Source organism: Anopheles coluzzii, chromosome 2 (assembly GCF_943734685.1).
Source record: "Anopheles coluzzii chromosome 2, AcolN3, whole genome shotgun sequence".
Lineage (NCBI taxonomy): Eukaryota > Metazoa > Arthropoda > Insecta > Diptera > Culicidae > Anopheles > Anopheles coluzzii.
The window spans coordinates 16508794-16527854 of record NC_064670.1 but is presented as its reverse complement, the minus strand read 5'-3'; the positions used below and the strand labels follow the sequence as shown (position 1 = coordinate 16527854).

Here is a 19061-nt window from a genome sequence, read left to right as displayed (position 1 = left end):
CGTTGTGATTTATGAGCACTTTCTATGCTGCCTTCACGTGTATGGGGTGGACCACCCATATATTACTGGCTGAGCTTTTCGGCACAGAAGCGTTTGCAAAGAAGTGCGATCACTTTGCCAAAAGGGTATGGTTTTACCGTGGAACGGGGGAAGTGATGCAGGTCCCATTATCGAAGCCGGAGGTGAACGATAAAAGTCACGTCACGTTAGCCAGTGCCGGTAGGAAGAGGGTCACCGAACGGAGGGCTGTGTCTTCAAAGTGTTTAATCCTGCCCTGTTTGTGCCATCCTTGAGCGATTGGGTTTAATTGTCGCCCTGCTTTCACGTATGGGTGTTGCAGCGAGGGTGTCCCTTGGCTATAATAATTAAATTAATATCATTTCTCATTTGACTTTTCTTTCCACTTGAAGTTTTTTTTCTGTTTATGGAGCGAGAGAGCTTTAACTAGACGTGGGGAGGCTTTGTGCTGTTAAAGTTTGTTGCAAATAAACGTTTACTTAATGGCAGTTGATATAATAATAATAATAATAATAGTACCACGGCAATGCGGTGTGCAGAAAGTTTTACTTTTGGTGTATAAACTTAAGCCATATGGTTCAACGTGCGTGTGCGGCTGCTAACTTTGTGTGTAATATGTTAACATATGTTTTATAGAAAGCTCTTTACAGTACAACCATTCAGTGATATGGTGATAACGTATTACTGTTTCCCTATCTAATATGGAGAAGAATAATTAAACAAGTTTCAAATGAAGCTACAATTACAAAACGGCACACTGACAGCCGCGAGGGAGTACGTTGGGCATTAAAACAAAATTGACTTACGGTGTTTATTTTCCATTAAATGTTCCACAATAAACAGGCGAATTATCATTCGTTACGCAAACCCCCCCGCCAATCAAACCGCCTAAGCACTCGCCACCACCGTATCGGTCACAATCAGATGCACGGTAAGCCAGAACGCCAGCACCGGCTGCAGCCCGGTCACGAGAAACAGAAAATAGAGCTTACGCTTGCGTCCTAGGTTGTGGTCGGTGTGCTGCTGGTGCTGCTGCTGCTGCCCGTACGGATCGTACCCGACCGCGCTTTGCGTTTGATCCTGCCCGGACAGTACCTTTGCCTTCATCGTCCGCAGCTGGGATTAGGGGGATTTGAAGAAGCGGAACAGGGTTTTTTTTTGAGTCGAATTACACTCTAGCTGGCTAAATGCGACTGCACCCGCCCGCCTACTTACCAGAAACAGTGCCAACATAGCGGAGGAATAAGACAGTGCCAAATAGTAGCCGGTGCGTTTGAGCAGTATCGTACCGGCGACGGTTACCACGATCGCCGCATACTTGTACCCGCTCAGTGCCAGCAGATCCAACGTGCTCAGTGACGTTGATATGTTCCCTATGTACAGTGTCAGGGTGTAGATGACGATCTCGAAAATGCTGTACGCCAGCGCACTGGACGCCTGGATGCCAAGCTGCTCCGACGAGAATCTGTTCTGCATGCCTGCAAAACAAAACGAGACGAGTGTGATTAGCACCACACTCGAGCCATCCTGAGGGCCGTAACGTCGCTTACCCAGTGCAATGCCCGCTAACACGACGTACGTTATGTAGCTCATCGCTGGAATATACATGTCCGGTGCATTGATGTCGTACCGGGGCTGAACCGGATTATCGTGATCGTACTTCATCCCCCAGTCCTGCGAATAACATGAAACTGGTTTTAGGCACTGGTTCTGTCGTGACCCTAAACCTTGCCCCACAAAACGCACACGACCGTTCGTACCTTATGCAAGAACGGAAAGAAAATAATTTTCAGCTTGTTCACCACGTAGCTGTTGTCGACCGAGAAATAGTACTTCAGCTTCGACATTGGCAAGTACTTCTCGATGTGGCTGTGCACAATCTCCTTGCCCTGGTCGGCCAGCTTCTGACCGTACTGCATGGCCATATCCTGGACGATGGGCTGCTGGAACATGGTGAATTGCCCGCCGCCCATCCCCGGCATTGACGCTGGCTGGCCGGGTTGCCTTGGGCCACCGGTTGGCTGTGGCTGCTGTGGTTGAGGGATGTAGTAGTTTGGCTGCTGCTGCTGCTGCTGGTCCATCGGGAACTGTTGCGGTGCATACTGTGGCTGTCCGTACACTTGGGTAAGGCGAGCAAAGAATTACGAAACAGTAACGCTAATGTAAATGCATCCCCATTCACTCACGATTGTTAGGATCAGCGGGCATGTACTGGTTGGTCGGCATTTGTGATGTCATCTGTTGGTACGGAATGGTGGAACCAATGGCATTCACATCGCTGACTCGTTTGGGCTTCTTCGAGACGGACCGGTGGGCTGCATGTACACAAACGCAAATGCATCCATTAGATTCCGGAAAAGTAGTGCAATGTGGCGTTACAACTTACCCCGTCCATCGGCACCAGCTTGAGCGTTGAAATTCATGATTGCAACCACAGAATTCCCTCCGGATAAGACGATACTTTGGCCACAATCAAGCAAAAGCCAACTTGCCAGTTTTTAACTTGCTGGCTGACGTTTGTCATAATAAAGATCCGTCAACTCGGGTGGAAACCCGCAGGGCAAGGCGAGGGTTTTTGACGTTCGAAAATAGCTGCATCTCGCTCACTTTCTCTAGCCGTCCTTGCGACCCGGAGTCGTTCGGGTCGACCCGAACGGAACAAGCAGGTTCAGCAGCTGCAAAAAAGCATCGATTCCGATTGGAACGCACCCGACTACGGAAAATGAATCGTTTGTCCCACCACTAGTTTTAATATATCCAGAGTATTTGATAGGCTGGAAATAGATGATCCGAGATCGACGTGGTACCGCGAAAATCGCGTATGACTTGAGCTGTCAGTTCTGTTATAAAATCTGACAGATAGGCGAGATAATCGCAGTTCGTGTTTGGAACCATCCGAGGTCTGGTGACGATTGAATGTGGCAAGAAGAAATATTTTTTTTATCAATTTGCGAATCAAATTGGTTATTTCACATAGTTTATGCAAAACAAAATACAAAACTCCTTTCTCTACACGTTTTTTAAAACGAATTCATCAGAAAAAGTACAATCACAACAACAAACAATCATTAATTACAATCAGAAATACCGAAGTTGGGTATCTCTGTGAAACAGCAGGCGCGATCGAAGGCGCGGAAGATTTGATAACCCAACTGTTCTACAACCGTTATAAACAAGGCGAGAATTTCGCGGTACCGCGACGATCTCGGTTAGTCTATTTCCAGCCTTCTGTATCTAGCTTCAAGCGGAAATTCGTGCTTGCAATTGAAGTTGAAATATATAATGAACAGTAAAAATTTAACGAAAAATTCTTTTAACTTGTGGAAAATGAAAGATTTGATAAACTTGACATGAACTTGCAAAAAGGGTAGGTAGGGTTGTATTTATTTTTTTGGCCATTTAATTTTGCCCACCATCACAATCGCACACCAGCGCGAGCTTTTCGGCGACCTTGTTGAACTCTAAAAAAACGTCACATCTACTTACAAAAGGCATTTCCAGCGAGGAAAAATCGCACCGATTTGGAGCGTTGGCGAGCTCGTAAAAACCGGTTTTTGGTCAGCGGGATGCGACAGTAGAGTCCATTTGATAGAGATGGGAACAGTTCGGAACAATCCTATCCAATGGAACAAATTATCACTTCTCATATCTCGTTCGATTTAAATTTAGCTCACTTCTTTTGCCTCATTGTGGCAATAGCTTGGGGATGCGCGTTTATTTTTTAAATTTAGACAGTTCTTGGAGCTAATTTTATCGTATACATTGCCTAATGGAGAATAATTCACGTTTGAGTTGAATTTTTGGCATTATTTAAAAACATACAATGTAAAGGACGGCTAGAGAAAGAGAGCGAGATGCAGCTATTTTCGAACGTCAAAAACCCTCTCCCTGCTCAACGGGTACCGGCGGGCGATTGAAAACAATTAGCCTGCGCTGGAAAGTGATGTTATTTTTCGTTCTTCGTATCAAATCAGTGAAATGAGCAGCCGCAAAAGCAGATTAAGCCTCTCGAAAGACTTCCACAAGGACAAGGATGGTAAGACCGGTGGCTTGCGACTTGCACTGCATGTGCACTATTTAACACACATTCCCTCACGCCCTCACCCCTTTTAGTGAAAACCCCGAACGCACGACGCACATCCGCTCGCACATCCTTGGCCTGGAAGAGTCCCGAAACGCACCGGAATGGGGATAGCTGTGAAGTCTCGCCCTCGCAGAGCAGCGACTACTCGCCCCTGGTATCGCTGACGCAGGACAGTTCGTTTCACGCCATAAACGGTGTGTCGTGGGAATGGAACAGCCCGCAGCGGCTTCGCGAACAGCAGAGTGAGCGCACGGTTACCGTCAAAACAAAGCCTCCACTGAGGCCGAAGTACACGGACACGGTTCCGCACATTGTGCCGAAAAAACCGACCGGATTCAACAAATTCATCTCCAAGCTAAATCTACTGATGGAGAAGGAAAACTTGGGCGAGCAGCAGTTGAGCGCGCCGGTACCGGAAACGTCCCACGAGCACTTAAACGCAGCCGAATCGGATTCACCCCATGAGCAGCAGCAGCAGCAGCAGGATGAACAACAACAGCTCGATTTTCCCGGGGACTCATGCTTTATGGATGATTTTTTCGTAAATGCCGATAGCAAGGAGACTGCGGCGATCAGCAACAGCGGGGAGAGTGATGATGACATTTTCCAGGAGCACGTTATTGCAACGCCCGTTAAAACGAGCCCATCCATCACCGAGCTGGACGATTCCAAGCTGGACAACTTGCTGATCGAGGCTAGTCAAACGATAGAGCAGAAGCTTAATCAGCCAACAGTTGTGCCACCGACGTTACCGCCCCTGCCACCGGTTGCTGTGGAAACAAAAAAGGCCGAACCAAACCTAACCATTCCGATCGAGATGAACGATTCGGACATGGACGGGTTCCTGATACAGGCGTCACTTATGGTGGAGGAAAAGCTGAGCGACAGTTCGCAGGAATCAACATCCCACGGCAACAACGCACAAAAGCAAGCGACCCATCCGGGCGGTAGCTTTGCGACCACGAACTCTGCTCTTCCGCCGAACGCAGAAACTAAATGTTCGGCAACATCCAACGAAGGTACATGACCGAACCCCCCTTTTCCCCGGGGCCCCTTAACTAATTCATTTTTCTTTTGCAATCTTTTCGTTTTGCCTCAGGTACGAGCGAAATCACCATGTCGCAGGAGGAGCTGAAGGCACTGATCGAGAAGAAGCGACAGGAAGCGCTGCGACGGTTGCAAAACAATCGGCTGAAAAGGGGCATGAAAGGACCATCCTATCATGGATAGCGTTGTGATCGAATGAAAGCAGATTTTTTTTTCTTTAAATTTGTTATGAACAATTATCAAGTGTAATCCCTTCTATACGGTTCTATAAAGCAAACGCAAGTATTAAAAGAGTCTCTCTACGAACGTGCGCTGTTTGGTTTCATTCTTTCCTTTCGGTTTTGGTACAGGTTCGGTTCTGACCGTGGAAGTAAAGAAATTAGGCTTGCTTTGATTTTTGATAGGGTTACGTACTTATTCTTTACTTTTACTCGTACGGATATTAAAATGTGTGTCGTCTCGTTTTTATTCCGCAACATAAAGAACATGTAATAGGATAAGGTGCGTCGTCCTCCTATACTGTTGGATGGCTAGGAAAGTCAGAGGACCCGAGAACGGGGTGTGTTGTGGGAGGGTTGGTGAAGTGGGAGAGTAAGGTATGGGAGGGTATGGTGGTTGTGAACATTCAATAGTTAAACTTAAAATATTTACACTACCGTTCCCCCAGGCGGTGCCGACGGCGTTGAAGATAAATGCTGTGGAATATTCTACCGTTGCGGAGCGGTCGGAATGCATGGGATGGATGGAAAGATGGGACAGATTTTTTTTTGTGTGTTGTAGCGTGTTGGAGCGTCGTTGAAGCCACATTGCGCGCCATGCCCCCGCGCATCAGTCATGATAATTGAGGCGTTGTGTGTTGGTTTGGTTGGTTGGTTGGTTGGAATGGCGATGAAACGGAATGGAAAGAAAGGTGCAAAAAGGGAAAGTAAAATAAAAAAAAAAAAACAAAAAGGAAAAGTCAGGACACACTGGTTAAACGAGAATCGATCCCAAACCCACAAATGGCACGCCTTCCAAGCCAAGCTTTGAAGCACACGCGCCGGCGCGGCTTCAAAACTCGCTCGGCCGCACGGCCGCTCGCAGGATGGACGCGGACGAAGAGCTACTTACAACAAAGCCCGGCCGTGCCCACGTGTACACGAACCCGTCCTGGCACGCGGTCAGAAAGCAGTCCTCGCGGAAGATGAGCGCCGTCAGCCGCTCGTGCGCGATCTTTTTACATATCAGCGGCTCTAATACTGGACAGTCGTCGAAGCGCGGGCAGGCGGGCGTACCGATCAGCTTCATCGGATCGTACGACGACACGATCCGGCCGCACGGTGCAAAGCCACCGGCACCGATCGCCCCGCCGCCCGAACCCTTGCCCTTCGTCAGCGACGACGTCATGATGGAGGTGAACGTGCTGGACATGCCGCCCGATGGCGAACCGGACACGGCCGGCTGCTGGCCGCTGCTGCTGCTGCTTAGGATGCTGCCGCCATGCAGCGCATGATGATTGTTGTTAAGACTGTTGCTATTGCTGTTGCTATTGCTGCTGCTAAAACTTTTGCCACCGAGCGCAATGATGCTGCGCTTGCTGGCGCCTCCGCCGCCGCCGCCGCCACCGATGGTCGACTTGCTGCCGCCGGACTTGTCGTTCTTATCACAGCTGCTTCCGCTGCTGGTACTGCTCGTACCACTGCCTCCGCTTCCGAAGCTAAGACTCGTCAAGCGTTGCGTTATTGAGTTGAACGTGCTGCTGGAATGGTGTTGCGTGCCGGTTCCACTGCCACCACCACCGCCACCAGCACCGTCGCCGCTTCCTCCGCCCTTGGACTTTTTGCCACCGGAGGACAATTTGCCGCCGGCGGTCGGGGCGGCCGCATCCGGCTCGCCCGCATTGCTGTTCGCCGCCGACCGCTTAACAGTTTTACTATCGACCGATTCCTTATCACTGATACTACTGTCGCTATTAGCTTTATCATCACAATTCATATTAGCGTAAGTGCTACTACTGCTAGTGGGTTTGATGCTGCCGCCATACAAACTATTATTACCAATTGCGCCTAATGTAGGGGGGATTATCTGTTGTTTAAAGCTAGCATTATCAACTACATCGTCCGACGGTTTGCTGCTGCCTTTGGGTGGGCCACACTTGTCCAGCTTGCAGCCCCCGCCGCTCTCGCTATCCCCATTGGATAGTCCGTTCACCATCACTTCTCTGCGGAACAGAACGTGATTAGTGCCATTCGACCACAAGTGCATCAAATGAATTTGTAACACTACACCGTACTTACTTTTTGCCCGTATGGTTGGCCGATTTGACGACGCGTCCGAACGATTGCCTCAGCACGTCCTCCGTTATGTCCCACAGACATATCTGAGTATCCTGGCTAACCGAGCCCAGCCGGTAGCACGTGGCAAGCCTGTTCTGCGCCTGCGACAGCTTATCGCAGCCCGCCGCCGCCGTCGCCGCTGGTGGTGGTCCGCCGGACTGCTTCCCACCACCGTCCGGCAGACAGTAACCGCCGGCAGCACCGTGATGGTGATGATGGTTACGCTGCTGCTCGCCGTGCGACACCACCTCCTCGTCCGACAGATCCTCCTCCTCCTCCTCGAGCGCACTGTACGAGGTGGTGTACGGGTCGAATGCGACCACGGACACCCAGGACCGGTGGCCCTGGCCGCGCGCCACCACACGCTGCTCGTGGAGCGAAAACACCGTCACCAGGTCGTCCTCGCCGCCCACCACCACGTACTTGCCGTCCGGGCTCCAGCACACGCACAGAAAGCCGCCAAAGTACGAGCGCGCGATGCCGACCAGCTCCATGTGCTCGTAGTGGAAGATGCGCAGAAAGCCGTCCTGCGACACCACGGCCAGATGCTGGCCGCACGGCGAGAAGCAAAACTCGTTGACGCTCGCGTTCTCGTGCTGGCCGAAGCACCACTTGTGCAGCGGGTTTTTCGTTGCCTTCGATTTGCTCGCCAGCACGACGAACCCGTCGCCCGCTTTGCACGGCTGGTAGCTCGGGGTGGCCGGCGTGCAGGGCAGCTCGTCGTTATACAGATATATACAGCCACTTGCGTGCGAAACCAAAAACTGATTCTGAGATCCCGGTATCCACTTTAAGCAGGTAACTTTAGTTTTGTCGATATTCCTCTGAAAGTGAACCAATTAACGGGTGATGTGGAAGATGTTGCATTTCAGTAATTGTGTGACGATGGGCGTAAGTTGGGTGTTACCTCTTCGTTGAATAGTTTGCCCTGTTCCCGGCGGCCCGGATGGACCAGCTGTATTTGCCCGGTGCTGAAGCCCACCAGTAGCGGGGCTCCCTCGCACGTTGCCGCCGTTGCGTTGAAGTCATGGCAGCTGGGCGAGGTTCCTTTGTAGAGCTTCTTATCTATAGGCTTGTTGAGGTCCGTTGCCTGCGCGGTTCGGATAATTGGAACCGATTTAGGAGAGAAAAAAAAACATTTGTTTTAGTAAATTGATAGTGAAGAGTTGAACCGTGAAAGGTGCAAAAAATATAACAAAGAAAAAAATACGGAATATTCATAGTGAAATTGTAGTCCAGCTTTTCAAGGACAGTAATAGTACTGCCGATACCGATTCCTTTCACCGATGCATAAAACATCGCCATTCCCTCTGTGGCGAGAGGGGGGAGAGAATTCTCTAGCATCAAGATCAATGCCACCCCCGGGTTACAAAATGTGTGCATTATGTCATCCATATCGTGCATTATCGTGATAAGAACAAACAGCAACAATAACAACAAAACCCCCATCTGTGCTGGAGGGCAGGGGGTGCGCTTTCTCCAGCGAATACACACCCCTTACACTCCCCACACGCAAGATACAGTACTTTCTCGAGCCATGTGCAAAATTGGCAAACACAAAGGCACTTCCCATCGTTACTACAGAGCAATGTTTGCTTTGATTTAATTGCTGGGGTTTTTTTCAGCACGGATTTTGCAATTTAGCACCTATTGGTGTGTGCCGTATCTTTTAAGATTAGAAGAGCACTGTACACGATGGACAGACACACACACACATATATGCGCATAATTACCTTCTTAGCTCCTCGGTATGAGTAAACGTACAGCTCCTTGCCGTAATTGAAACATATCCGATCGCCCCCGACCGGTGTGCTGAATCCGGGCGCCGTCTGATGTTCCAGGCCGTTCGTAAAGGATTGCTGCTTCGGGAGGGCGACATTATTGCTGTTCGCGGTTGCCGCCGCCCCGGCCAGCTGACCACCGACCACACCACCACCACCACCACCGATGGCTGGGGGCGGCTGCGGCGGTGGCGGCGATGGCAACGACACGATCGACACGCGCACCTGGGGACTGCTCTGATTGTTCTGATATCCGACACGGTTGGGCCGCGAGTACTCCGAGAGCGTCATTAGTCTGTACTCTCCCTCGCGCGTTGCGAACTGCGTTTTCAAATCATCTTTTCCGCTGGTGTCTAATTGCACAGCCATCTTTCGAGCCGCGAGCCACCTTGCTATCGGAAGAATTCGTCGTCGTCGTCGTCGGGCGGGCGGGACGTGTACACACGCACTACCGGGCACGAACACGATGCACAACCGGGCGAGCACACCTTACTATTTCACCATCGCAGCTCGATCATAAACAAATGGGTTTGCGGAGTAAAATACATTTTCTTCCCATCGGCACATACTTTTTTTTTTTGCTGGATACGTCAAATGTTATTTGATTACTTAATATCGGTGCGAGGAAGGGTGGTGCGCTGCATGGGAACGGGGGGAGGGGGTGAGTGGGTGGGCGAGGGGATTTGGAGAGGGTGTCTCGGGGGCACTTCAGTGACAGCTGCAGCACGGGCAGTGGCAGAGTGAACCAAAAGCGACGACCGCGACGGCGACTGGAATCGGTGCAGGCTTCACATTCACGCGGCACGGCATCTTACGGGCGGGCCGATGAAGCGCGGTCCGCGTACGGTGCGGTAACGTAATTAATGTGCTTTTGATTGATGAACCGTCCGTCGTTTTCTTGGCTTTTGCTGCTGTAAGCACTTTTTCCTAAATACAATTTCGATTCCTGAAACAATTATTGACGTTTTGCGCAACTGACAGCTGTCGTGTGCTGTCAGTGGGCGGTCTGGTTATGGCTGCTCGTCCAATGCTTGGTGCGCCGCGAAAAGGTACGACTGTTTCAAATTGCCTTTCATTGACCGTTATTTGCGTGCAGTTTTTAGTACAAAAGATTTTTAATACTAACCCAACGATTAAACAATTAGTTTTCTTGTTGTTGTAAAGGTAAAGCTTTGATAGATTCTCAATCTGAAAAATGTTGCTTTAGGTATACACAAATTATCACATTGTGCTACCATTTCTTTCAAGCAAATTGTTATTTATAATTTCAATGTTTCATGAAAACTTAAAACTATTGTCTGCTTTAGGTTTAATTAAAATCTTTTAAAACGAAAATATCACATTACATAAAATACGGTTCAATCTAACGCTAGCATAAGGTATGCATTTGTGGTTAGACGTAATGAATCCTTCAAGAATGAATCCCATTCAGATCGTCTTTATCGTACGAACGATTCACGGACCTGCGGTGGGTGAAAATGGATAGCAAAAATGCGTAATACAAAATAATGTTCAAAAGTCCAGGGTGTGGGAAAACCCTGTTTTTAATAAATAACCACATTCCATGGTGCCTCTGCAATCCACCATACACAGAAACTGATTATGAACGATTACCAGAAGTGAAAGTTAATTTAAATCCACACCCATTCTGGGGCCAAATCTGACCTCATAGTGATACTGGAATTGATCTTCATCCCACAATGGTCCTGAAACTAATACAACAACCTCGTCGATCCTGCAACATACCCATTACCAAACCCCGTATCGGTCCAGGAACTGATACTGAATCGATCCTAAGCCCTGGAATTGATTCCCAAATTGAATCCCAAAGGATCAGTGTATTCTATATCGTTCTTGGAACTGATCCCAACCCATACCCATACCCCGAACTAATTCCGAGGCCTAAAACTACTCTGGAACCTATGCCTAAAACTGGTCCCTTTATTATTCCGATCCAAATATTGTTCTTGGATATGTCTCAAATGCAGTAACTGCGTCCAGTCAGTGTAGAAATATAATCATCTAATCAGCCAAGAAGTAACAAATCTAATGTGTCTTACCCCTTACCAGAATATGCTTTCAAAGATTTGAATATACAGATGTGCAGTCAGTATAATATCCGTTATACTATCTTCCAAAAACACCTAGGAAGCTCAATAAACGCAACTGTTTTCTATGTAGAATGACTTGTTATCAGATTTATTTCTGCCTTTGTGTTTTTCTCTAATGCTTTTGTTATATAAAAATTACATTTTGAAATTTTATTGTTTTTTTTCGTTACTTTTGTATTACTTTTTTTATTATGTACAACTTCGCTACCACACAAATTACAAATGAAAAGATTCAAACAAAATCACTGTAACTGCGTTTGCTTTGCTCGTTCGTGTTCCTCGGTTGCTGCCAGTGTGTGTGTGTGTTGTGATGTTTGGATTTGGTTTCCCTATTGTTACATTATCCTTTTGCAGGCAAGCGAACCAATCCACTATCTTTTGTGTGCATGTAATGTTTGTTGATTTTTCCTTCTCATGTCCGTCTTCGGGTTGTTTCATCATGTTCGTGTTCGTATTGTAACTGTTTCCGCTCCTTTTTTTTCTTTTTTATCTTCGTATCCACTAAATTGATCTTTTCTTTACCTTTGTTTCGTGTAATCAGTTACTTTCTTTCCATTTTCCCGTTTTTATATGACATTCCCTTCAGCAATTACACTACTATCTCGCAATTACACAAAAACTTGCTAACCGCCATACATATTGCACTTTGTAGTGTTTGGCCTTATTGGGGAACCAAACGACCTAAATAATCCCACCGTATCCAGCAGGTGGGGTTTTACAGCGTTACTCTGGCACGCATCCCTTCGCATCCTAAAATGTACTGCTTCTGTTGCTACTCATGTGCTGCGCGCAATTTTGCCTGCCTAGTAAGGTGTGAAGGCTTAGATCTACATCTCAACTTAAAAGTGAAAAATCACAATCCTGAAGGAGTCGGAAATTATATACGCACTAATTCACTGCAATTGCACTGTCTCCGCACCCTTCCCCTGCTACCGCTGCGGCCGGCTGCCTATGCTGCGGCCGCGGCTGCCTATTGCTACTAGAATGCCTGTTGATTGATGCCTAACCTTAAATGCATTATTTCCATATGTACAACAATCCTAGAGTTATCTGTTATTCTTCAATTGGTTCCCGTTCTATTTTATGTGTCGTAATTTGTAGTATGCACCTCCTTTTGCATCAGCACTACCATCGTGACCTTCTCCTCCCCCCCACCCTCCACTCACTTGCTTCATGTTTGCTCAGGCCCGTATTGCTTTCTGGCGTATGTTTGCCGTTTCCTGGTGGTGGTGTTCTATTGCTACCCTTCCTCCTCACCGCTTAAAACGACACTAGTAGACTAATATCCAAAACCAGCTACGTTGCTACCACTAGTAAAAGTCACACTATTCCCTAACTCGTGCTGCCCGTCCTGCGAAGGTCAGTGCTGGGCCGCAAACTTCATGCGCTTCTGTTTCTGGCGCTGGTTGCAGAACCATACGCGGACGACATTCTTCTTCAAGTCCAGCTTCTCCGCTATTGCTGCGATCTTCTCGCCCGAGGGTCTCGGTTGGACGGCAAAGTATGCTTCGAGGGAACGCTTTTCCGGTGCAGCGATGGAAGTCCTTTTTCTTGAAAAAAGACTCGATATAGATTACTTTTATTAAAACAACGGCGCTCTAAAACCAAATCAAATGAAACATGTGCACGGTAAAGAAAAGCAGATAAGAGCGGCAAATGAGCGGAGCTAATGAACACAGCAAGGACAGACCATCTTCCGTGCTGTCGGGTGCGCTAACGTAATGGAAAACGAAATGAAAAGTCGAACGAATTAGAAATGAAATGAAATGAAACACACAGAACTGAAACAAAAGAACAACAAAAAGAAGGAAAAGAAAATGAAATAAAAAGATAGTACATATGAAAACAAACAGAACCATAACGCATGAAACCAAACAAACAAAAAAAGCTGTCCACCGGAATCAGAAACGGGCGCTACCTTTTTTTCTCTCCCGCCGGCAGTACGCTCGGTGCATCCGGGTCTCTTCGCTTGTTCTTGGCCTGAGCTTCGGCCTCCTCCAGCCACGCCTGCAGGATCGGTTTCAGTGCTATCATGTTGTTGTGGGACAGGGTTAAGCTCTCGAAACGGCAGATGGTGCTCTGGGACAGTGCACCGACGCCTGGTAACTTTAGGTTCGCTAGCGCCTTGCCGACATCGGCCTGGGTTACACCTGGGGACAGAAACGTAAGACGGATTTTGAATGTTTAGTTGATTGTTTAAACAGTCGCAAAAATCGGGATTGTAAGATTTTCATCCTATTGAATGTAACAAATAGTCTTGTTATTATTTGCAAAGTGTCCCTCATAAAGTCTTCTTCAATAGTCCAATAGGGTTCCCAACGCTGTTCGTTTTGCAAAGAATTCTTATTTATTTGTTTCAACACATTACGGACTCCTGACACATGGTTGAACTCCTGAGGGCTAAGGTACAGGATTTTCCGAGTCAATTTCCAATGTCTACAATATTTTTCATTGATTGCTAGATGTTTTTCAACAGCTGTCAAATGCTATATTTGCATCACAATAATGTTTCACTTCTTCCACATGATTTTCAACACGTCTCAAGCTGGATTGAGTTTGAAACTTTTATTATGATGTGTTGAAAATTATGTGTAGGAATTGACATTTTATTTTGATACAAATACACCACTTGACAGCTGTTGACATACGTCTTGGAAGTGGTGAATAACGATGTGCACATTCGACTTCAAAACTCTACTTTTTCCGAAATTCTGCCGAGCACGGGGTCTGATATCTAGACAATTTGGTGACGTCTCAATATTATGATATTGGAACCTCTGACGATCATATTATTAGGTCTTATAAGGTCTTGGAGATCTTTTCCGAGGTTCTATCAGTCTATTTGAAGGCATCTTAGGAAACGACACTATATCTAGATATGCAAGACACACTACCCTAGAGGCTCCTAACACGATAGGGACCCTGGAGTACATTGCTGGTTGTATCAGCATGCCGATCGACCTGAATGGAGTTTCGGGCATGAACAACGAATTATTTATATAATTCAGGGAGTCTCTGTCTCATACACAAACTCGAAGAACTACGAAAAATGCATTAAATTTTTTAGGATTTAATGTGCTATCTGTGTTGTTTGGAAGATGCCGGACTTTTTAGCTCTGGATATTCTGTAAAAATCTTTCCATAGTCATCAGGGATGAGAAAACTCACTCTACTTGGAGATTTGAATCAAAGGAGTCGTAAGGATTTCAATATTCAACTCACTCTAAACATTAATAAGAACAATAAAAGTTTGAGATTTTCCTCGCTAAATCAATGGAAAGTAACTCCCAACAGGCTTATGTATCCAAAATAAAATGGAATAAATAGTATAAAGATTCATATCGAACTCATCTGAATCTGAATCCATACAGTTACTTGTAGGATTCAACGGATTCACTCACTCTTACTCAGTATCCACATCTGTAGTACACCCATAAAACATCGATTGAGCAAATTAATCGTGTTCAATTTGAGCATCAATAATAACAAGCATAAACCAGTGAAATGTGAAAGTGCCCTTGCAAAAATTAGAAGCATCCTTCCGCATCGCTACTACAGCCCCGAATAGGGAAAACTGTTTCCAATAAAATAGATTCTAATTCACTGAACGCTTATGACAGAACGACACAATTTAAAGCCAATCAAAAGTCCCTCCGCCCAAAGGTAGAACATAAAATTTAATACCATTACAAAACAAACCAAAAAACACCTTCAAACGGCGATTCTGTGGAAGTTTTTATCGCCCCTATCTTCCCCCCCATCGGCCCCTTGAAGCAGATGTTTCCAATTTTTATTGCCAACCAGTAATGATAAGTTATACTCATCACAAATCGCCCGTTAGGAGTTGCGCCCGGCGAACGAGCAAATCTGTCGCGGTTCGAACCCAGTACCCCGGCTGCCTCTCTATTTCTCACTCTCACCCTCTCGTTGCAGAAATTGCAAACACAGACGACGAAGTGCCATTTTCTTCCTCTTCCACAACCCAACAACAGTTTAATTGACTTGCTGAAGCGAAAAGTCCCTTCGTTTTCCCTAGCGATTATGCGCGATGTGTTCCCGCACCACTTGTGCCGTGTCATTGTACGTGATATGCGCGAAAACCTCATACCCCTTCTTCCCGTTGGTTTCGAGTGCATTTGGTACTGTCGATCGATTTATATTGTCTTTTCAGCGTTCCCCTCTTGTATTTTTTTGAATTTGCTGCTTCAAATATAAAGGGAAGAAAATTGTACTGCAAATTACGCCCCGCGTTATCATACGTTGCGTGTGTAATCATACCCGGTGCGGTGTAATGGGCGATGCGAGCGAAAACAAACCATCGCCCGCCGGAGGTGGTCTATCGGAAAATGGTTAGTGTTGTAGCGTCAATTCTGCAACACAGTGTGTAGCGCCAGCAGGAAGGGTCCATTTGTGCGTTTGATAAGTTGCTCTCTAGGTACCCGAAGACCAAGCAAAGGGAAAATCAATTTTAACCACCCCGTGGTGTTTGATGTATTACCACTACCTTGCGGACTAGAACGCTCGGCGGATCTAAGGCAAAAGACGGAGCATGCCTTCCCGGCATAAGAAGACATACTCCTTGCCGGGTACCGGTTCATCTTCAATATTTATCACAATCCATTCACCACGATTCACCGTACCGGCTTGTCGGATAATTTAAATGACAAATATATGAGCACCATCTTCTAAGGCAGGGCAAGAGTCGTATGCATATTGAAGGGATTCGTTCGCTCCCAACCTCCAACTTCAGTGTGCGATACGAGTCCCCGTGTTCCAGCAACATTGCATCCCGTGCAATCTTTGAACTTTCCCCAACCCCGAGGCAGGCAGGGCACATAATCTGGCCAGTGTTGATTAGATCTTGGATGCACCGGGCATCCCTACCCTTCCCCGCCCTTCCACCGTCAAAGCCAGTGGCGCAAGCCCTTACCTAGCTTTATTCGCCGCTGCTTAAACCGCTCGGCGAACGCTTCCAATTCCCTCGGATCCGTATCGGTGTCCGGGTGCAGACCGGCCGCCGCCACCGCGGCAGCCATCGCCGGATGATGGGCCCCCAGGAAGCCATCTGCGAAGATTGCATTATAGGTTGCATTAGAGACGCAACTCCCGGCCGCGCCCGGGTGCTCCCGGTCCGCGCCCGCATCCGTACTACCTGGCGTGTGGTTTCCGAGGTGACTGCTGTGATGGTGGCTCATCATGTGATTCATGCTATGGTAGGAACCGTGCAGCTGGTGATGGGACGAGGTGATCGGCGTTTCCGCCATCGGTGTCAGCGTCGTCATCGAGCCGGACGGATCGAGCATATCGATGCCATCCATCGTATGGTGCATCTGCAAGTGTGCGGGGGAAAAGAGAGCAATTGCCGTTGATTAGTGGGATGGCCGAGATAAGAGAAATTGCTTCAAAGAAGGGTGGTTGTTGGCAGTGATGGTGCGGAACAGGTTTTAGCGAAAGTACACGTTAATAATAAACTATTTAGAAAAAAAACTGCTTCAGTATTTAAAGGATTTTTTAATGTTATTTTATTATTGATTATGTGAAAATTATTGTCTTTTTTTCGAGTACGCTCGGATAAAGGGAATCAACGATGAGGAAATGCTTGCAGTTTGTTTTCTTTCTTCTTGTGTTTTTTAAATATTTTGTTCCTTATTTTTTTAAATTTAAATCCATCCTTAAATAAATTTAAATAAAATTAAATCATTTTTAATCTTAAATGTCCAGTTGTCTAGCTCAATCAATAAAAAGCACCTATATTTTAAGTTACCATTCGAAATATCAAAATAAACATAGTTTGAGGCAACTACTCCAAAGACAGACCAAGAAAATCGAGCCTTAAACACACTTAAACGAGACTTACGAGACTTAAACACAGCGCAGAAACCCTGCTACATTGTGAACAATTGTATAGGAAAGCCCCTATGTTGCGAGAGGTTTAAAGCAGGGGTCTCCAAATTTCGACTCGCGAGTCTAATGCAAGAAATAGGCATTTCAACAAAATGTGACTTATAAAGCCATTCGAAAACAAATATTTTTAGTATTGATGAAAATTTGTCTAATACTGGGTTTACCACGATTTATTGGTCAGTTCCCACGATTTTTTAGTCGTATTCCATAGATTTTTGGTTCGTTCCCATAATTTATTGGTATTTTCCGATTGGATATCAATAGAATTGGACCAAAAAATTCTGGAAAACGGCCAAAAAATCGTGGGAAGGCATCAAACAAAGATGGGAACCCACCAAAAATTGATGGGAACCAACCAATAAATCGTGGGAAACCCTCTAAGTGAAATAAGAACAATAAATATCAGTCTCAGTCTCAGAATATCAGTTGTCTTTATCAACAAACATTTGTTGGAGACCCCTGGACACTATCCTGTTTATGATTTAATATTATGTAACATGTAAATCAAGTTACTCAAGGTACTAAAAGTAAATGTCAAGAAATACTTATTTAAAAACAGTTAGTATCTAGGAAAATTATTTCGGATGTAGCTAATAAAATCCTCAGGAAATGCGTATCCCTCATTAATTCTCGAAAAATAAAACTATACGAAAACGAACCAAACCGTAAGCCCAATGGCACTGCCAATTCGTCGTAGTCCAGCGGGGCAAACACAACCTTCCAACCGACAGGTTAGCCATTTTAAATTTGCCCACTTCTTAATTACACCGCATTTCATTTGCTACGGCCACTAACTATCGCACCCGACCGTTACCGGGATCAACCGGGACCCGTACGGCCGAAAGGATAATGTGCTGCACGGGCCCACGGCCACGGTGGTGGTGGTGGTGGTGGTGGACCTGAAACCATTCCGGGATGAATATTAAACCAAACCGCAAATATGCTCCCATTTGTGGCAGCAAGCAATACACACACATATGCCAGGGCCGATACACCGCTGGACACCGGTGTAGTTTGTGCCGGCAAGTTCATTACTATTTGCAAACCAATTTTCCGAAGATGTATCTCGGTCGGACGCAAACAGATGGCCGTGAAGCCGTTTTAATAATGGCCCAGCGCCACCGATACGCACGGTTTATTAATTTACGCCAAACGATAGCACGCCATAAAAGTTAATTGATGTTTACCAGCGTCGAACTGTTTATAATATTGCATGCGTGAATGTTTTCCATAAATTCGATTCCGCTTGCACATTCCCGCACGGTGCTCGTATTTCGACCCTGGTCGGACCTGGGGTCGACAGTGTGTCCTGGCTACCCTGTGTGAGTGTGGTTTTGAGCTCCCATCCCTTGCTAGCTATTGTCCGGCGATGCATTTCACGCTGTTCCAACTGCGGTGACTTTGTGCAGCGAAGCGTGTTACTCTTGCGCCGCGCTATCTTTGTTGCGAAGAGATTTCTGTTTGTCCTTGCCGCAGACCCGGGCTCGGGACGGGTCCCCAAGACCATCTGCCTACAAACTTCTGTTGCTGTTTGCCTTTCATTAACCTTGTTTAACCCCACATCTTCGTCCTCTTTGGCCGCAGCGAAACAGCTAATGGGAAAGTACGGTACGATGGAAGCAAAGGGCAGGAGGGTCGTAGCGGGAAATCTATTGGGAAACGGTCAGTGCGCTCTGCAGCCACAACAGCAACAGTGAGCAGAAACCATCCGAGATGTATTCGCAGTTCTCTGCCTTCTGTTCGCCCTAGACGGCGTAGCAAGTTTTGTAAGCCAAATCTAACATTCATTGCGAAATGTGCG

At 46.7% G+C, this 19061-nt stretch overlaps 4 protein-coding genes across 11 annotated transcripts in view; 1 reads left to right on the top strand and 3 right to left on the bottom strand.

Moving 5' to 3' along the window:
• Positions 1 to 793: 793 nt before the first annotated feature.
• LOC120947238 (protein YIF1B) lies at positions 794 to 2540 on the bottom strand. Its single transcript, XM_040362392.2, has 6 exons — positions 2405 to 2540; positions 2205 to 2333; positions 1779 to 2137; positions 1569 to 1692; positions 1234 to 1496; positions 794 to 1134 (listed from the first exon to the last, which is right to left on the bottom strand). The coding sequence occupies exons 1-6, from the start codon at positions 2439 to 2441 to the stop codon at positions 907 to 909; spliced, it is 1140 nt and encodes a 379-aa protein (XP_040218326.2). The 5' UTR covers positions 2442 to 2540; the 3' UTR covers positions 794 to 906.
• Positions 2541 to 3893: 1353 nt separating this feature from the next.
• Positions 3894 to 5455, top strand: LOC120947237 (uncharacterized). The gene is made up of 3 exons (XM_040362391.2): positions 3894 to 4054; positions 4132 to 5121; positions 5202 to 5455. The coding sequence occupies exons 1-3, from the start codon at positions 3997 to 3999 to the stop codon at positions 5330 to 5332; spliced, it is 1179 nt and encodes a 392-aa protein (XP_040218325.2). The 5' UTR covers positions 3894 to 3996; the 3' UTR covers positions 5333 to 5455.
• An 83-nt stretch (positions 5456 to 5538) lies between these two features.
• LOC120947235 (WD repeat-containing protein 20) lies at positions 5539 to 10216 on the bottom strand. The gene is made up of 5 exons (XM_040362389.2): positions 9198 to 10216; positions 8372 to 8554; positions 7426 to 8288; positions 6260 to 7349; positions 5539 to 5856 (listed from the first exon to the last, which is right to left on the bottom strand). The coding sequence occupies exons 1-5, from the start codon at positions 9612 to 9614 to the stop codon at positions 5797 to 5799; spliced, it is 2613 nt and encodes an 870-aa protein (XP_040218323.2). The 5' UTR covers positions 9615 to 10216; the 3' UTR covers positions 5539 to 5796.
• A 1296-nt stretch (positions 10217 to 11512) lies between these two features.
• LOC120953198 (inhibitory POU protein) overlaps positions 11513 to 19061 on the bottom strand; it is a 50987-nt gene continuing 43438 nt past the window's right edge. For 6 of the 8 annotated variants that reach the window (XM_049607113.1, XM_049607112.1, XM_049607115.1 and 3 more), the window contains exons 5-7: positions 16287 to 16686; positions 13275 to 13506; positions 11513 to 12906 (exon numbers count right to left, since the gene is read on the bottom strand). In XM_049607113.1, the coding sequence (XP_049463070.1) occupies positions 12717 to 12906; positions 13275 to 13506; positions 16287 to 16686 (822 nt within the window). In that variant the 3' untranslated portion in view covers positions 11513 to 12716. The remainder of the gene's footprint in view (positions 12907 to 13274; positions 13507 to 16286; positions 16687 to 19061) is intronic. The other 2 variants (XM_049607119.1, XM_049607118.1) reach the window with 2 other exon arrangements.